This window comes from Alligator sinensis, unplaced genomic scaffold (genome assembly GCF_000455745.1).
Source record: "Alligator sinensis unplaced genomic scaffold, ASM45574v1 scaffold143_1, whole genome shotgun sequence".
In the NCBI taxonomy this organism is placed as follows: Eukaryota; Metazoa; Chordata; order Crocodylia; family Alligatoridae; genus Alligator; species Alligator sinensis.
The window spans coordinates 1,589,848-1,602,335 of NW_005842156.1; the positions used below are offsets into that span (position 1 = coordinate 1,589,848).

Consider the following 12,488-nt stretch of genomic DNA (forward strand, 5'->3'; position numbering starts at 1 on the left):
TCTGGCTCAGGTACTACATAGAGGGAAAAAGTCTAAAGTTGCTTCATTAATGGAAACACAGTTATGCTAACAGAATGTTATTTATTTGTTTGTAATGTTTATACAAGGAAGTAAATACTCTGTAGTCATGCTATGTCCACTATTTCCCTAGGCTACATAGTAGCCTAGGGAAATAAACTCTTTTTTTAAAGCTGTATTTAAAATGATAAGAAGAGGTGGAAGATGGATGAGGAACTGCGCAGGGTGTGAAATTTGAGTTACCTTTCCTCAAATTTACTGAACAGTATCACACTTGCAGACCAATTGTCTTAAGCAGCCTTGCAGTTTTGTACTCAAAGCAACCAATTTGAGCAAAGGTGAAAGCAGCATTTTAATTATACTTTTTGGGACAGCCAGTCCATGCCTCTACTAGCACAGAGTTTTCCCTTACAATACATACTTCCATCACTTTATCCCAGGGGTAGGCAACCTTTCCCATCTGTGGGCTGAAATGTCTGGCCTTAAGTCATAGGTGGGCAGGACAGTACTAAGACCTGGCTTCTACTTGTCCCTGTGGTGGCATGGGCAGTGTCCACAACCAAAGTCACCTGCTGCTGAAGCTCCATGTCCAAAGGCTGGATCAACTGGTTCCAAGAGCTAGATCTGGCTCATGGGCCATAGGTTTGTGACCTCTGCTTTATCCAGTTCTGTTTTATGCAAGTCAAGTGACTGAAATTCTGCCATTATTTTTCTTGGAATGCTAGTTCAATCTTTATTAGAACACAATCAGTATTTCATTTCACTACTCTTGGTTCTGTACCTACTTTACTACCCTGAATAGTTTCTTTCCCCTCACGGTTCGGATACTTGAGTATTCATTTTATATCATTAGAAGTAGATGTATATTTTTTGCAATCATTGGTCTTAAAAGTAGTTATAAGCCTGTTGTCTTAATTTTTCATTTTCATTGAGAAATGCAAGCTCTATGTTGCAATCTCCTTTTACCTTAGAAGTAATAATATATTGGTAAAGGCAGCATTATATATTACAGACTATAAAAAAATATTGATATTATTTGCACAAGGTATTTTCCATATATTTGTTTTTCAACAACTAGGACTCTGTGGCTGGACAGGAACGCTGCCATGACAGTTGGTTTCCAGGTAGCCACTTGGTAACCAACATGCGTCATTTTATTAACTATGTTCGGGTGAGAGTACCAGAAACTGCTCCAGAAGTGAAGAGAGAGGCTCCTGCAAGTACCAGCTCTGATGGCTTAGCTTCTTCCCAGGTAAGTGTAAACAAATTCTGCTTCTATAACAAGAATACTAGAAAGTTACTACATAGATTTTTCTTACTTTTTTTTAAGACTACTTAAACTTAATATAGAAAGGATTTTTAAAGCTCCAAACTCTTTTTCCCTGCCTACCCTACTGCAGTAGACAAATTATTCAAGTGTAGAAGTTCATTCAAATCAGATCTCTTTCTAAATGAATTTTTTTAATTCTTTCCTTTTGTCTTCAATCTACCAGAGTTCAAGGCAGCCTAAGAGCCTTCAGAGAGAGGTAGATTTGTGTGTATTGTAATGCACTTAATTGGTAATACTGCTTTTACTGTGCTCACCTTAACTTTCAGTGCAGTGTTATAATTTCTCTTGAATTTTTTTTTGTTTTTGCAAGGGACTTTGCATTTTTCAGACATTCTTAATTTTGAATAGATGTTTAAGCAATGATATGTCTTAGAATTTGAAATGATGTTTTTTTTAATTTAAAATATTGCCATCCATTAAGAGTATTATGTGTTTTTGCTAGCTTACTACAGGAGCAAATACTGGCTTGCTTTGTGTATGAGCCTGTTTTTACCTTTGGAGACTAACATTTAATGCTATTTGTGATCTAGCTTCCCAAAACTGAATATGCTTAACCTTTTAATCTCACATAGAAAGTGTATCTGAAGTGATTAATAGCAAATTGACATGTTTTTTACAAAAAGGAATCATGCAAGATTTACAGCAGATAAAATAATCTCTTTTGTCATCATTGTTCTCATGTACAATGCCTCAATTATTTATATTGGATTTAAAGAGAGCTTCAATAATGAAACATACTTTATCCAGCTGGTATGTTTGTGCGTGTTATTGACAATTTCTCAAAAAGATAAATTTGGCCAAGATTTAAAAAAGCAGGATGTCAGGAGTCAGCTCCCACTTCCTTGAAACCTGTTTTCTATCTGATCTTTCTGGAAAGTTGGATTAGGAGGCACTTACACTAGTTATGCTTCTTCAGTTTATATATACTTTGTTTAAAAAGTGGCATAGCTTTCTGAAGTTTTGACCACTCAACACTTGTCACTGAGGTCAATGTCTTAAATTAAATATGGTGAAGTCCTATTTACAATTCAACCAAAACTTAAAACCATATTTTTAATTTTCATAGTGGCTTTTTATTTGGGTGAATATAGCAAGAATAGATAAAAACAGATTGGACATGCCCTATATTTATAAGTATTTTAAAGTTAGGGCATATACTAATGTTTAGGAAGAGAATGTATATAAATGGCTTCTTCCTTTTTTCATTAAGTATCTGCTGGAAGCTTAAAAAGAGCTGCATATAGTTTTACAATTTGCCTATCATTGATTTTTTAAAATCCTTTTTATATTGAACTGCTACTTTTATCTTCCTATTCTTAAGAACTCAGGAACAGCTCAAGTATTCAGCTTGGTTGCAGAACGTAGAAAGAAATTTCAGGAAATCATCAATCGCAATAGTAGTGAAGCAAGTCAAGTAGTTCGATCCAAGACATCAATGAAATGGTCAGCACCTGGTGCAACACCACAACTAACTACAGCCATTCTGGAAGTCAAAGAAAGCATATTGTCCCTGCTTATTAAACTTCATCACAAACTCTCAGGAAAACAAAACTCTTACTATCCTCCATGGCTGGATGATTTGGAGGTATTAATCCAACCAGAACTTCCAAAATATTCTCATGGTGATGGCATGACAGCAGTAGAAAGGATTTTATTGAAAGGAGCAATGCAAAGCAGGTTGAATAAACGTATTATTGAAGACATATGCAGAAAGGTGACTCCTCCAGTACCACCAAAAAGGATTAGTTCTGCTGAGAAGAAGACTTTGGACAAAGAGGAAAGGTAATTTATATATTAAGATTAATAGCAGAAATTAGGGGATCTTAATAAGAAGAGAGGTGTACTTGATAGATGAATTTATATTTTTCACAGTAATTTTTAACCAACCAATTATTTGCCAGAAAAATTAACTTTAAATTACTAAGCTGGTTTTTTAGCTGCTTGGTGCTGTAAGATGCCTGCATGGCTTAAACAAGAACTGAGAGCAGGCCGCACCTTGGAGGAAAGAGGAATTCTGATGTGCAGATAACTAGTCATAGCTATCCCATATTTCATAACCCTCCTTCTCAGTCCCTATCCTATTCCTCTCTCTCTTGTGGCATAATTTTTGAAATACTTCAGTGTTTCTATAGTATTTAGTATTACTTTGAAATTGGAGATTGGAGAGAACTGAGCCTTGCTGGGAAAGGAGACTGGGAACAAGGAGCTGGATGGAGTGAGGTGGGGAAAGATTATCAATGGGAGAATAAGAAAGACTGAAACCGGTGTTAAAGTAATGAGACTAAGACTGTGCGCACACATTCAAATAACCTGTGAACGTTCTCCTAGGTTTGCTCTCTAGGTAGAGAACTTACCCAGAGCCATGTGTATAGACATTTGCTGATGTCTAAAGAGTGGAGACCTTGCAGTCCTGACACTGCAGCCAGTTGGGGGGGGGGGTCCTTGTGCACACATTTCAGCATGCTCTGCAGGCTTCCTTAGTCTGCTTGGCAACATATCACAGCACTGCATAGGGCAGCCCTAATTTGCTGATCCAGACTATTCATGGTCAGCCTGCACTCAGTTTAGAACATTTGATTTCCTTTTAAGAAAATGTTGAGCTGGTTTTTTTTTTTTTTAAACGCTATCCTATCGTTCGATGCACTTACGTTTCTATTGTTTAATTGAATGGTGCTCAGTTAACATAGAAAAAGAGAAAATTTGTGAATTATTCCATCTATGATCTGTTTTTTGGATTTAAATTTCCTGTGGAGTATTTTTTGAGGAGAGAGCCAGAGGGCAGGGAGAGTTTAGTGAAGAGAAGCCAGGTTTATGAAAGAGGATGATTAGGTAGTATTGAGGACAAATGTGTGTTTTTGTTTCTTCCCCAGTAGTGCAAGTGGCTTCTAGGTGAGAATTTTAAGTCTCTCCTAGCCAGTTTTTTAACCTTGCTGTCATTTCCCATTGGAAAAAAAAATCATTTTTGATCCTGGTGTCAGCCTGGGGCTCTTGGGCGTGTCTGTAAGCCACAGGGTCACAACACCATGCAGAGATATCTAAACTAGCTCTGCATTATGCCATTGCCAGAACTGGAAGTAGAATTGCTACATGGGTGTGCTTTTGCACTGAGGCTTTTTATAATTGTGTAGTTGTTTCGCTTACAATTCTGGAGTCAGCAGGCTAGAAGACTGGCAATGGGATTACAAGTATTCAGAGTGAAAACTGGAACTGACTAGGTGAGGAAAATGGGACATCCAAAGACATGGATTGGATAGAACCAGGACAGGGATGGGAATGCACAAGAATATGTATTTTGTGTGTATGCGCGTGCACACGCATGTGTTTGTACATGGTATTTTTGTGCATTTATGGTTTGTGTACCCACATTCATACTGTTCTTTATAATCTTATCCAGTTCAGAAAAATGAGTCAATCCAGTTAATTTTATTCCTGGTTTGGTTTCAATTGTATTAACATCAATATTTTATTTTATTTTATTTTATTTCTTGCAAATGATCTTAAAACTAAAATGTGGTTATGTGGCTGCATATGAATCCAAGACAGACCTTAAGAACGTCAGGATCCTAAGAGACTCAGTTTTATGTCAAAAGCTATACCTGCAAAATAAGATGGAATTGCTCAGAGTACGGCTGGCCCTTGCAAAAAGACTAGTGTCTATTCAATCAGTAAAGTGCAAATGATAGCAGGATAATTAAATATTTCTCTGAAGTCTCCTTTTCTTAAGAGTCACTATAGTTTTAGACTTGAACACAGTCCTAAATCTGTCTGTATATTTCTTTTTAAATTAAATGTATCTGAAAGAAAGCCTAATGTTTTTCATGAGCCATGATACCTAAAAACTGAAGCTGAACACGACATCAAAATGAAATATAAACTGAACACTGCAAACTAAAATACTCTCTTCAGTCATTTAATTTAGTGAAGTAACAAAGTTTAGAATATTAAATTATCTTTTAAGGACGTATTGAACTTATTTCTCTTACAACTCCATTCTATGCTTTGTTGTACTTGTCTTTCCATTATTTAACGATGTGGTGCTTTGTTTACATAGAAGGAAAGAGAGAATCCATGAAACATAACTGTAAACATAACAACGTATAAGCAAGAATAATTCCATGATCTTCTATATAAAGTGATATTTACCCAGGCATTCTGAATGTTTTTATTTTGGTTTAAATTCACAGGCTAATGTAGTCATTACAAAAAACATTCCACTTTTTCCCGCCCAACTGACTGTTTGCTTTTTCCTGAATCTGTAACGTTTACCAAGACTTGAAACAAATTTGCTAACAGGACAATACCTTGAGACAGACTAGAATTAAGATGGATCTAATATTACAGGTTTTTTTCTTCTCACATATGCTGTTTACAGTTAACCTGCAATTTGTTTTTGAATTTCAAGTCTAGTCTTTTAGTCAAGAAGATTAAGCTGGCTTGTGAGCACTCGGTGATGACCCATTTCTGGTTTCCTCAGTCTACAAAGATAAACTTGGTATCACCCACGTGATTGCTTGTCACCATAGAAACCAAGACACATGGAGCTAAAAGAGCGTCTTAGCTATTTGCCATATATTTCAGCTTTAGTGTCTTAGCCCCTTGGGCCATGATGGAAAATTACTGAGCTGGACTGAATCCGTCAGAGTTTGTTTATGTCTCCTTATTAAGGGTCTCTATTTACAGTCACTCTGTTTTTAGTAAAAGCACAGCCAAGATTGTGAGAGAAGTACCCAGGGAAAAATAACTAATATATTTCTAATGAAAGTTAGCTCCAGTTGCTGATGCATCCTCTGCAATAATAAATTTTAAACTTGTTGGAAATAAAAAATAATTTTGCAAATGGTGGTTTTTCAGTGTGACAAATACAAGTTTGGAACCACTTGAATTCTAAAAATACACAAGCAAATCAAGTGAGTGTAATAATCAAGAACAAGTACAAATGTTTCTTGCTTTTCTTTAAATGCATATTTAACTTAAAGCGTGTAGGTGATTTACGGTACTAGTACTGTAATACTATTATTATATAGTATTATTATTATATATTATTATATAATATTATATTATATATTATATAATATAATATTATATATTATTATATATATAATTACTATTTAATTATATAGTTCACAATGTATGAATATCTAAAGTAATATTTTGTGTCTTTTAAAACATAAAATCTTATTTTTTCATATAATGCATGTATATTATTTTTCTCAGTAGATGGTAAAATGGCATAGGTAAATCTGATAAGTATTTAAAGGAGCAAACAAAAATAAGCACATTTAGACTTTTAAATATAAACATTTTAAAAGTTATACTTCTTTAAAATAATAAATTAATGCATTGCCTCTCAAGATGAACATAAACTCTGCAAAATGCTTTTCCAGGACTTTCCTAAAAATTGCTTATTTAAGGAAGAACCCAACACTGAATATTCCACCTATGGTAGTTCATTACAAAGAGATCTGTTTTTTTTTATAGAATCATAGAAAATTAGGGTTGGAAGGGACCTCAGGAGGTCATCTAGTCCAACCCCCCTGCTCAAAGCAGGAACATCCCCAACTAGATCCTTCCAGCCAGGGCTTTGTTAGTCTTGGATCTTATTAATTTGCTTGTGGTGTATTTTCTTGGGGAGAGAGCAGAAGACAGGGAAAGTATAGCGAGGAGAAGCCAGTTTTATGAAAGAGGATGATAAGATAGTACCAAGGACAAAAATGTATTTTTGTTTAGTTTTTTTCCTTCAGTGCAAGTGGCTGTTAGGTGAAGTTTTTCTATTTCTTGCCAATTATTTTAATTCTCTCTGTCATTTCCCATTGAATAATTCACTTTTGATGTCTGCCTGGGACTCTTGGGTATGTCTGAAAGTCGCAGGGTCACAACACTGCGCAGAGATACTGGAACTAGCTCTGCACCTTGGTGGGGTTGCCTGACCACAGTTGTCTTTTCTGGGGGGGTGGACCTGATAATCTTCCAAGGTCCCTCCCAACCTTACAGTCTATGAATCTATGAATCAGTAAAACTAGAAGCAAAATTGCCATGTGCATATGGTTTTGCAGCAAGCTGTTTAGCACTGCAGGGACATTATACTCGTGCAGCTATTTTCCTTACAGTTCTGCTAACCACCAGCAGGCAGCACAGCCAGAGCAGAGCCCTTGGGGATGCAGGTGCAGGCTTCCTGCTCAGGCTTGGCCTGGGGAGGAGGGGGCTCCCCCCACTGTGCATACACCTTGCGGGGCAGGGGGACCTGTGCCCCCCAGATCTGTGCACAGGGAGGGGGCATTGGGAGGGCTTCCAACTGTGGGCTTGGCGCTCCCTGCCCTCTGGAGCATCAGCAGCCCAGCGGGTGGGACCCGGTGCGGCAAGGCACAGCTCCACACTGCTCTGGCAACACACCCCTGCCTGCCCTGCAGCAGCGAAGGGCACAGCCCCACACTGCCGCCTCTGCTGCTACGGGGCAGACAGGGGACACCTTGCCAGGGCAACATGGGGCTCACAACAGCAAGAAATTTTTTTGCCTGGCCCTGCTGTGCCGGGTCCCACCTGCTGGGCTTTGGAGGCCTTGGAGGAGGGCAGCAGGGTGGAAAGCCCGAGCCCTCAAGGGGCAGCCCACCCCCGCCCCACACACATCTGTGGGGCGGATGAGCCACCCATGCCCCTGTCCTGCTCCCCGCTGGGGCCCTAGTGGGGCCCTGTAGCCACACCAGTGGTGATGTGTAGGGGGTGCATGTGCACCCCCTGAGTGTGCTGGTGCACCCCCTGATTGGCCGCACTCACCGCTTACTGATGGGCAGGCAGGAGTGCCGGTGCCCCCCTGCAAGCCCCGGCCAATCGCTGCAGCCACTCCCAAAAATGGCTGCAGGCATCAGCAATGGGGGAACTCCCTCCGGGCAGTGACATCAGCTGCGGGGGGACCTCCCCCCCCTAGGCAGCAAGACTGGTTGCAGGGAGGGGAACGTGCCCTCCTGACTAAGGCGGCACCAGTCGTCACCCATGGGCCACACATTCCAGCCCCAAGTCCTGTACACTGCCTGGTTGGACAGCAGCCCCAGCCTGAGCCCTGCCCAGCTTCCTTCCTCCCTCCTTATGGGGGCCTCAATTCCTCCTCCCCCCACTGTCAGACTTACCTGCAGGAGCTGCTCTCCAGGCTGCCTGCCAGGTTTCCCCTGCCTGACCGCCCTCCTCCCACTCCCTTGAGCTCCTTGCAGGCTGGAACACTGCCAGCTTGCAGAGAGCCCTGTTTGCAAAAGTGCACAATCCATGAGTTTCTCCATTAAAAAGAGAAATCTGCATTTTTTTCAGGTAAAGGGGGAAATCCACATTTTTCTCTGTTTTCCTGTGGGAAACGGAAAACCCAGATCTCTGCCAGTTATTAACCAGCCATGTCGTCTGATACTGATCCAGTAACTGATTTGGTTACATGTGAAGCTGGAGGCTTGTAGAGTGCTGCCAAAAAAAAAAAAAAAGTTTTGTTTATATCAGTGCTTGAAAATCTACTGACATAAAACTTTTTTTTTTTGGTGCACTCCAGCAGCCTCCTGTGTCACATGCATCAGTGTCCCAGTGTTTAAAAATGGTGGCAGGGGTGCTGGAACTAAAGCTTGTTGATTGGGGGGATGGGAGGCAGTGGATCTGGAGTGGGGGGGCACTGGGTTGAGATTGGCCATTGATGTTTACAGATGGGTCCTGATTTAAAAAAAAAAAAAAAAAAAAAAAAAGGTTGAGAACTGCTGTTCTAAATGATGAAGACTTTCTAGGCCCCCTGCTATAAAAACATGCCTCTTTCTCCCTTTTGTGTTTGCTCTATGAGTCTGTCTAGTGCAGTAGCTCTCAACCTTGTTAGACACAAGGCACCCCTTGGAACATGCCAGTTCTTATCTTTCACACACTTTTTTGATTACAGAAGAATAATAGAACAGTTCTTCTCTTGCAAAAACAGGTCAAACTGTTTTTGATGCTATGAAATTCAATTAAAAATCTCTAGGTTTATTTTATGAATCCAGGTAGGTGTTACCCACACATAACAGCGCTAATATTGTGCTAATATCCTGTAGCACCCTTAAAAGAATCTCATGGCACCCCAAAATGCCACATTACCCAGGTTGAGAATCACAGCTCTAGCATATATGAACCCCCACCAAACAACTGGTGTCATTGTTCCATGTTTGGTAACTTTGCACACTTTAGGCTGCCTCTTGTTCTACTGTAGACTTTTCATTTGTGTTGGTGGACAAGACACTTGCACCAAAATTTCCTAAGTGGACACTAATTGTGTTCTTCATTTTTCTGGATGCTCACTGGAAACCTCAAGGACATGATTTTCATAAGAACTGAGCACTTACAATTACAACTGAAGTAAATTGGAGCTGTGGATGTTTAACACCTCTTAAAAAAAAAAAAAAAAAAAAAAAAAAAAGGCAGCCTCAAAGCTCCTTGGACAGCATTAATTCTGGCATTTCCTAACTTTTGATACTTGATGTTGCAACTATCACATTCTTTTATATAATTTTAATACAGTTTTGAGTTAATAAGTTGATAATTAAAACATTAATTTGGTGCTTGTTTCTTCCTCCTACTTGATTTTTTTGTGTCTTTTCTCCCTGACCACTGACAATGGCACACACTTCAGATTGTCTTTGAAAATGCTTCTTTCTCACAGTAGGTACTCACTTTGCTCATACAAGAAAATTTATCTCCTTGATAGTGGGAATATGTGAGGTTGACTGTTTTTGGATTGGACGAATATTTTTTTTAATCACTCTTCATGAATGTAATTTAAATGCACTGCCTCTAGAAGTCATTATTTTATTTATACTAAAGCTGCCATTACTACCTGTTAGGAAATTCCCTTTCCAGAATAAGATCCTTGGTTTCTTTCTAAACCAGTAAACCTTTCCTAGCTCGGCATCCTTTGACTTTACTAGACTTTACATCCTTTACTAGCTTTAGACCCTTGCCTTAGAGCTACAAAATGTTCATGTTTTCATCCTAGTATATTAGATTCTTCATTTGTTTTTCCTGCCTACTTTAACAGGACTAGTTTGGAGTAGAGTTTGAAGTTACCATGATTTAGGAGTAAAGCTTGAATTTTAGATGATGATGTGTGAAATGTTATATACTATCAACAAAAGTCATTACAATTTTTCTCCCCCACTCTTACATTTGTTTCTCTCAACTTCTCTTTCCCCTAGACGACAAAAGGCCAGAGAGAGGCAACAGAAGTTGTTAGCCGAATTTGCCTCAAGGCAGAAGAGCTTCATGGAAACTGCCATGGATGTCGGTGAGTTTTTTTTCCTGCTGTTTTTTTAAAAACATTTTATTACATGAAATTACATCTAAAAACTTAGTACCCACTATTGCATGTGATATTTCCCCAAGTGGCCAATAGATGCAGTTTTTATATATGGCAGTGCTTAATAAGACTTCCATTGAATTGCCTAAATATCTCGGACTTCAGAGCATTCTTGATGCTATGCATGGCAGCTTCCTTTATCAAAGGCATAACTGGCTAGGACTGTGCCCTTGGGTAGTCCTGCCTCCCCCACTGTCCTGGACTTTCTGGATCCAGAGGCTCTGACAGTGGGCATCTCATATGAGCAGCAGCTGAAGTTTTGCTGCTACTGAGGAGAAATGTCACCTCATTTTTTTGCTGCAGATGCCCATGTCAAACAGAAAAAACCCCTCCTGATTTCAGTGGTAAAAAGATGGAATGACATTTCTTCCCAGCAGCAGCAAACTCTGCAGACACTCTACAGAACTATAATTCTGTATACTCATTGGCACACTGCCAGCTTGCTGCAGGGCCTGAAAACAAAAAGTACAGTCAAAGTGGTGGATGGAAGGGTGAAGTTCCCCTGGTCTATTCTAGTGTCTCCCCTGCTTTAGGCAGTTCCTAGGGCTTAAGTCCTGCTCACCAACACATCCTTATGCTAGTATCTATTCTGTCACCTCCAGAGAGCGTCCCAAACTCTAAGCATCACAAAGCCTCTTGAGACCAGAAGTTTTCTATACTTTTTAGAGATAAATTAAAGCAGTGAAGTGGTAAATAGCTTGTACATGTTCATGCTATTGCAGACCCAGGTATTGAATTTCACGCCTAACTCTGCCTGGTACAAGATTGGCACAGTTATAATGAATATATTTAGGATAATACAGTTTGTAGAGTTGAACCCATATCATCCATAATAGGTATTTTCACTGGCTGATAGAATCTATTGCTATATTGCATTTAAAAATAGCATTTAAAAACAAGTTAATTTCATGAGAGATTATTACAGCATATGTTAAAGCATCTTTAACTTTTGAGGGCAATACAAGATTTTAAAGTCACAATATCATGTGATACATTAGGTATATTATTTTTAGTCAGAGTTGGTTGCTATTAGCATTTTTCTAAATGTTAATACTTTCTATTGTTGAAAAAATGTTTAGCTGTAATCTTTTTGTTCATTTGATCTAGCAGGTACAAAAGAATGTTTTTTCAATTTTGGCTATTTCAGTAGAAGTTGAGAGAGATTGTGAACTGATAAAGCAGAAAGGCTGTTTTTCTTTCAATTCATAAGTGAAAACTATGTGGGGAGGCAATGAGACCTATATTGATTGAGAACACTGTGGGTTTCTTTTAAATTATTTGTTGGGAAGATGCCAAATTGTTGAAAATTAAACTTTTTAGTCAAAACAAATGCGTTTCCTCTAATTTTGTTGGAAAGTTTTCTCAGATGCAGGAGACTTTCCGGTTGGTTTGGAATAAGAGAAATAGTTACATTTGTTAGTAGTCCAGTAAGTAGATCAGTAACTATGTATTTTGGAGAGAGTGTGTAAAGTCTGCTCTGTCTGAATTCATAGGAGGGCCACCCGCTTGGTGAGAGGGCAGCAGGACAGGCCCTATGAGGAGAGATGGAGGGACCTGAACCTGTTTAGCCTCAGCAAGAGGAGGCTGAGGGGGGACTGGTGGCTGCCTACAAGCCCATCAAGGGGGATCAGCAGCAAATAGGCAGAGCTCTTTTCTCCCCAGCACCACCTGGGGTGATGAGGAACAATGGTCATAAGCTGATGGAGAATAGGTTTAAGTTGGAGATCAGAAGGCAATATTTTACAGTTAGGGTGGCCAAAATCTGGAACCAACTTCCCAGGGAGGTGGTCCTCG

At 39.3% G+C, this 12,488-nt stretch overlaps 1 protein-coding gene across 8 annotated transcripts in view; it reads left to right on the forward strand.

The window, feature by feature from the left end:
* Window positions 1-12,488, forward strand: part of UBR3 (ubiquitin protein ligase E3 component n-recognin 3 (putative)) — a 238,578-nt gene that overhangs the window by 97,629 nt on the left and 128,461 nt on the right. For 7 of the 8 annotated variants that reach the window (XM_025206463.1, XM_014520815.2, XM_025206461.1 and 4 more), the window contains 4 exons: window positions 1,097-1,270; window positions 1,512-1,544; window positions 2,670-3,130; window positions 10,534-10,622. In XM_025206463.1, coding sequence (XP_025062248.1) covers window positions 1,097-1,270; window positions 1,512-1,544; window positions 2,670-3,130; window positions 10,534-10,622 — 757 coding nt within the window. The remainder of the gene's footprint in view (window positions 1-1,096; window positions 1,271-1,511; window positions 1,545-2,669; window positions 3,131-10,533; window positions 10,623-12,488) is intronic. The other variant, XM_025206459.1, reaches the window with a different exon arrangement.